This window comes from Carassius carassius, chromosome 29 (assembly GCF_963082965.1).
Source record: "Carassius carassius chromosome 29, fCarCar2.1, whole genome shotgun sequence".
Taxonomy (NCBI): Eukaryota; Metazoa; Chordata; class Actinopteri; order Cypriniformes; family Cyprinidae; genus Carassius; species Carassius carassius.
The window spans coordinates 30632912-30640108 of record NC_081783.1 but is presented as its reverse complement, the minus strand read 5'-3'; the positions used below and the strand labels follow the sequence as shown (position 1 = coordinate 30640108).

The following is a 7197-nucleotide window of genomic DNA, read 5'->3' as shown; positions in this document are numbered from 1 at the left end:
TCACATAGTTTACTTCCATTCTCAGAGCATCATTCCACCACATCAAGATCTCTCGCTGCAGTCTTTGAATGCATCATGTCTTCTGTCTAAATGACAGCACTCAGAGACGGAGTATCGCTCTTCTTTACTGATCTCACCACCTCACGTGAGCAGAAGTCTGAAATACATGCACATTTCCTAAAGTGACTTTTTCAAAGATTCCAGACCAATTTGACAATGTCTTTTTACATGTCCTATCCTGTGCAGATTTCCTTTAAAGGTGACATATCATGAAAATCTGACTTTCTGTGTTCAAGTCCTATAATGGTGCATCTACCAACCCAGAAAATGTGTAATAAAACCCAATATATTTTTTGATAAGCCTTTCTCTGCAAGTTTGTGAAAAAATGAGCCACTCATTTTTCACGTTTTTCATGTCTGCAAGTTGAAGTGACACCAATAGCATAATATTTAGTACCAGGAATGTGAATTTTAGCAGGGTTACCTTGCCAAAAACCTTTATTTTACCCCCAGAACGTGAATTTACTTGTGGACCCCCTCAAAATGAGAGGAGGCTAGTTTTGGGCTTGTTTTGTTGTGAAAACCTGGCAACCCTGATGCTAACGGTTCTGTCTTTGGCTGCACAGAACACTGTTGAGAGTCCCAGCCTCAGAGGAGACGAGAGAGCAGTGGATTTATTGATTTATTTACTCTATATTACACTGCTGCAGCACAAATAAAGTAAAGTAAAGCATTAAAACACAGAAACGTAAAAGTGTGACTCTGTTCATATATGTGGCTCAGTTCCAGCACAGGCCTCTAAGGCATAAAAGAAACCATGTCATAGACAGAAATGCTGTGAACCTCAACAAAAGTGGTTCCACAATATCAGGAAAATCCCATCCACCTGTCTGAATACTACACAGTTCTTCTGCAGTTTAATGATGGATAAATGAGAGAGAAGGATATCAGTCTGTACAGAATAGACAATACACCCTCTTTATCTAAGAGTTCAGTCTAGATGGGACTTTTGTGGAAGTTTAAGTTTGTTGTAAATCAGTGTAGATATCATTGACAACTGAAATCCATGGTCTCTGTCAAATATGAAATGCTTTATCAACCTCACAAAAAGACTTAAAATATATTGTATTAATCAGTGTGTACAGGAAAAAAAAACAAAGATGAAGCACAAGCTAACAATGCATCATAAATATACATAAATGGCATGCCAACAGATGGTTTTCTGTAAAACTGCTTTGAAACTCCAATGAAGTGTGACAATCTCAATACTGTCTTACAGTTTATATTTAAAAAGTACAGTTATGGCACAAACTATAGATAATACAGACAATATTAGCAAAAAAAATACATTACATTATTTTGCATGTTCAAACAACTAAAATCTGCTCACGTTTTATTGCTTATTAATATAAACATTCACAAACAAAAAAATGGGCACTGATTTCCTACAAAACTGCTTTAAATAAAATATTTTACTTTGGCAAAATAGCTTTTTAAAACATTTATTTGAAAATTTTTAAAAACAAAAGTTTAATCTTTAACCTTTAGTTTTGATTTGATAAAAACAGAACATTTTAAACATGGTGAAATACTTCATTCATAGTGCGTTCAGTTATTTCCTCACTTTGGTGAAGTCTTCTTCACACGTGCCACTGAGAGAGTCTGTTCCTCATCATGAACAGAAGGGGCAGTGGATTCCTCCCGTGAGGTCAGTGATACTGCCAGACGTCACCAGACGCTTGAGGAAAGCCGTCTCGGTCTGAACATTATGTGTAACTTCCTTCAGCATGGATGACATGAGTCTGTGGTCGTAGTAATGCAGAGGAGCATCCTTCTGGCTGAGGTTATAGCCAAAGCCTGCTAAACTCACCTCATCACACAGGTATGTTGCCAGATTGAGCGCAGACACCCCTAATGTAGGGACATTCTGGAGAGGAAACACAATTTAAGAATTGATTTTAAACACACACACACACACACTAGATGCTATGAAATATTTCATATGCATAAAATTACAGAATTGAACATGGAAATATATATATAAAAAAATAAAAAGTAAATAAACTGTCAAAACTAAAACCACCAGATGACAACTTTTCAGTCTTTCATTAAACTAATTCTTTCACACAGCGGATTCATTTTTCATTCATTCATATTCAGTTATGAATGATCACTCTTTGTTGATCAGAGATGCTTTACAGCATGGCTTGAAAACGTAAAAAATAAAAATAATAAATTCAACCAGTTCACTCCGAGCAGAATCTACATTTTTATCTTTCTGTTCCCGCGTCCTGCAACAGACGGCCTGCAGACTGATTATTCTGATAGCGGCTGCTTCTGAAACTGATCTGTCATGACAGCAACAGTTACTCACAATCACTTCATCTTTGGTGATTTTGCCTTCAAAAAGTATGAGAACGTTTTGCAGCAGTGCTTTATTTTGAGATGAAATGAGAGCTTTTAATTTGAAAAGTTCTGAAAGACATTCAAGAGTCTGTGGATGGATCGCTAGGGTCGGCGTGACTCTGGCAAAACAAGAGGTGGTGGATTGTGCATTTATGTCAACAAAGCTTGGTGTACGAACACTGTCATTGTTGGGAGCAGTGTTGGGGAGTAACTAGTTACATATAACGGCGTTACGTAATTTAATTACAAAATTATTGTAACTGTAATTAGTTACAGTTACTATGAAAAAATTTGTAATTAAATTACAGTTACTTATGAAATTTGTTAAGATTACAAAGGGGATTACATTTGAATATTTACACGCATCCACATACAGATTTAACTGATTTCTTTCCCAAATTGCACTGACTATTCTGAGACATACCGCCCTAATAATTTCCGGGATGCGGAAATACAGTCTGGTTCGTAGAATCCAGTCATAAAAACGGAATGCCTAACGCGGATGGAATATGCCACATTTTGGATGACTAAATCAAAAGTAGGGCAGTACACTTGAATCAAAACATGACATGGACTAGTGTCTGTGAATATAAAGCCCCAAAAATGCAATATATGACTTCGACATTCTGCGTGTCTGTGGAAATCAGGCACGGACTGGACACCGGGAGAACCGGGACAATTCCCGGTGGCCTGGCAGCCGATTTTGCCCCACTATTTAATATCATTATTGTATAATTGCCTGCCGAATCATTTGCGAATCCGCCATTTGATAATTGAATCTCTAATAAGTCATGAAGTGTTAGTCATGACGCGCGCGCTCTCCGCGCCTCCGCCAAACGGTTTGGATCAGACTCAGAGTAATCAATGCGAGAGAGAGAGAGAGAGAGAGAGAGAGAGAGAGGGAGGGAGGGAGAAAGAGAGAGAGAGAGAGTCAGAGAGAGAGAGAGAGAGAGGGAGAGAGAGAGAGAGAGAGAGAGAGAGAGAGAGAGAGAGAGAGAGAGAGAGTGTGAGAGAGAGAGAGAGAGAGACAGACAGAGAGAGAGAGAGAGAGACAGACAGAGAGAGAGTGTGAGAGAGAGAGAGTGAGTGAGAGTGAGAGTGAGAGAGAGTGATGCATCTGAGAGAAGCCATGATCTGCATGAGCTCTTAGATTTTCTTCTTTGTTCGCTATTTTGAGAAAAGAAATAGACCGAAAATCTACAAAATCTAGAAGAATACCACATACAGAAGTGAAATATGTTGAAAAGAACTCTGAAAATATAGTATTTTCATTTTTAAACACAAATAATCAACGCAGAGGATCAGAAGATCAGACTTCTAGCAACAGGCCTGCTGGAAAATTGGAGGGAAAGTTTAAAACAGGAAAAGAACCACCTATCCTCAGAGGGAGAAGCAGTGAGTACAACTAAAATTGCACTGGAAACCTTTTTTTGGCTCTTTGCTTATTTTTTTTTCAAATATAAGGGCATAAAATTGATCTTTTTATATTTTTATAAGCTAAAAATGCTAAAAAGCTAAAGCTATGGCTAGCCCACACTCTGACATTCCTCAATGTATCAATTTAACTGAGGCAGAGAGAATCAGCCAATCAGAGCAGCAGCTGCAATCAGCCCACTGCCATATGCAAATGAGCTCCCCCCTCACCAGCATACAGTACCCCTCTGAGGTGAAATCCGACACCGCTAGGAAAACCTACAAGCAGAAACTTCTGACAAACAATCCAGAGACTCTGTTTGCAGATCTGTTCAAAACTGGAGAAGTCTGCAACCTCATTTTCTTCTCTGATCACCCCAGCGCCTGGCATAAAGCCATCATCAACCATTACCCCTCTGTCAAGAAAGAAGGCATCTGTAATGGCTGGAAAGTCAAAATCAGAGAACCGCATGACCCTGACAGCACAGTGATGACCGTGAACATCTACAAAAATGGTACAGTCATGATACAGGGGGACCTGAAAACATTCCAGGCGGACTACAGAACAATAGGTGAAATCGTGAAACATGAGAAAGCTGTACTATCTGAAAGCTGGTTATCTGAGCAGAATCCACCGATCAGCACCTCAGACCTCAGACCCACTCCTGCAGAAGCTGAGCACATCTCGCCCTCCCTGCTCAGAGCTATCCCTCTCCTACAGGAGCACTTCACCAAGCTAGAGATGGAGATGGTGCAGCTCAGAGAAACTGTGCTGAAACAGCAGCAGTCGGACACATGTGCAGCTCACAATGAACTCCAGCAGAACACCGAGCTCTTAACTCAGAGACTGTCAGCCCTCACACAGCAGACGAGGAAGCTTCAGACAGAGAAGGACAGCTATCAGTGTGAGCTGACCGCCCTGAGACTCCAGCTAGAGGACAGAGAGCAGTCCACAGCAGAGATGAGGCAGCAGCTGAGAGAGATCCAGGAGGAGAGAGAGCAGCAGCGCAGCGAGATCCAGGCCCTGAGAGAGCAGCTGAGAGAGCTCCTCCTGGCCAGAGAAGAGCCAGAGCAGACCCACAGAGCTCAAACACTGCCCTCCAGCCCAGAGTCGCCGAACACAGGGAGTCAACACCCAGCCCACAGCGCAGAGAGACCCGACCCAGCCCGCTCGCAGCCGTCACAGCGCCCCCTACCAGACTCCTCAACACAGCAGCCCTCGTCTCACAGCAGCCCAGCACCAGCCAGCACAGAGGAACCCGAAATAGCTCTACTCATCGATTCAAATGGCAAATTCATAGATGTAAAGAAACTGTTCCCCCAGCACAGAGCTGTTAAACTCTGGTGTCCCACCACTGACAAAGCCCTGGAGCTCCTGACAGAGTCCCAGCTAGGCCGGCCCAGCCACATCATCATCCACACGGGCACCAACGACCTGCGGAGCCAGCAGGACCGAGTGTCGAACTCCCTCAGAGCCGTCGTGGATAAAGCTAGAGAAACCTTCCCCAACTCCAAAATCATCCTGTCCACTTTACTTCAGAGGAAAGATTTCCACCCCAACACAATTAATAAAATAAACTCCAGAATCTCTAGACATTGTTCCCTCCTGCCCAATGTCCACTTGGCCCACCATCCAGACCTGGACACTGATTGTCTATACGACCACGTCCACCTTTATAAGAACCTGGTACATATCCTCGCAAAGAGACTCAAAGATGTCACTCTATACAGGACCAACCAGACCAGCCCCAGGTGGAGCAGAACCAGCCCTAACCCAGCCAATCCATCGAGACACACTCCAGCAAACTACATCCCAGTCCACAGCTCATCTAGAGCCCCGACCGGACCTCCACCCAGAGGTCCACCACCCGGAGCTCCAGCACCCAGACAGGACCCCTACAGACAGAGACCGCTCTACAACAGCCCCACAGCTCCAGCAGCTGAAGCCCGTCCACAGCAGAGCCCGGCCCAGCCAGGCAGACTGAGCTACGCCCAAGCTGTCAGCGGAGGAGCAGACCACCCTAACGCTGAACTCCACAACATCCAACACATGCTGAGTATCATCTGCTCTCACCTACTAACACACAGTGGACAGTGGTAAACAAAAAAACTATTATTCTGTGGTATTAATGTACATTTAATATGGAATTGTTGATGTTTTGAGTTTCTACCACAACCTTAATCACATCTTTCATTCTTCTAATTTTAATCTGTAGTAATTTTGCATCATTTCTTTTTTCTCAAAATAGCAAACAAACCATACAAAATTAATTTAAAAGTTTACGATGAAATCACTTAGTTTTTCTACGTGGAATATTCAAGGTCTAAACTCCTCAGTCTTTGGCCTAAAAAGTAGACATTCTGATTTTATGAAAGAACTACAAGACCTAGATGTGATCATCTTACAGGAAACCTGGTGCAGAGGAGATGCGTTCACTAGCTGTCCCTCAGGATACAGAGAGATAATATTACCATCCGTCAAACTCTCATCAGTCACACAAGGGAGAGACTCGGGAGGGATGATAATATGGATTAAATCTGAACTGCCCATAGAACTAATAAAAAAAGAACAACATCACTTGTGGCTAAAAATACAAAAAGGAATGATATCAGCATCTAAGCCTGTTTTCCTTTGTGCAGTTTACATTCCACCCCTCGAGTCTCCGTATTTCCAAGAGGAAACTTTCCAGAACATAGAGAGAGAAATCAGCCATTTCCAGGCCCAGGGAAATGTGCTGCTTATGGGCGATCTAAACGCCAGAACAGGAGCAGAATTAGATTTCATCGAATCGCACGGTAGCAGATTCATCACAGGCAATAACCACTTATTCCCTTCTCACCCCAGCAGACAAAACTGTGATGAAACCGTGAACGCTCACGGACGGCAGCTGCTGCAGCTCTGCCGAGGACTGGCTCTGTACATCGTCAACGGGAGACTGCGAGGGGACTCGCTCGGCCGATACACCTACAGCTCAGCTCTGGGGAACAGCACTGTAGACTATACCATCACAGATCTCCAGCTTTCCTCTCTGAGAGCATTCACAGTCAAACCCCTCAAACCTTTCTCAGACCACAGCCAAATCATCCTCTATATAAAGCAATCTGAAACATCACCCCAACCAATTAGGACCCCATATCAAATGAGCAAAATAATGTCTTTCAAATGGACAGAAACCAGTGCCAGTGATTACAGCACTGCCGTCGAATCTTCAGAAATACAATCCCTCATACATTCATTCCAAATACAGGAATACCCCAAAAACCAATTCGGCATCAATCAGGAAGTACAAGACCTAAACAACATATTCTACAAAACAGCACAAAAAAGTAATTTGGCAATTGTTAAACCAAAGAAAAAATATTTAGATACTGACAAAT

The 7197-nt window shown here is 42.6% G+C and overlaps 1 protein-coding gene across 2 annotated transcripts in view; it reads right to left on the bottom strand.

Annotated features, from left to right (window-relative positions):
• Nucleotides 1-1585: 1585 nt before the first annotated feature.
• Nucleotides 1586-7197, bottom strand: part of st3gal5 (ST3 beta-galactoside alpha-2,3-sialyltransferase 5) — a 22977-nt gene continuing 17365 nt past the window's right edge. For both annotated transcript variants that reach the window (XM_059516587.1, XM_059516586.1), the window contains exon 6: nt 1586-1927. In XM_059516587.1, coding sequence (XP_059372570.1) covers nt 1673-1927 — 255 coding nt within the window. In that variant the 3' untranslated portion in view covers nt 1586-1672. The remainder of the gene's footprint in view (nt 1928-7197) is intronic.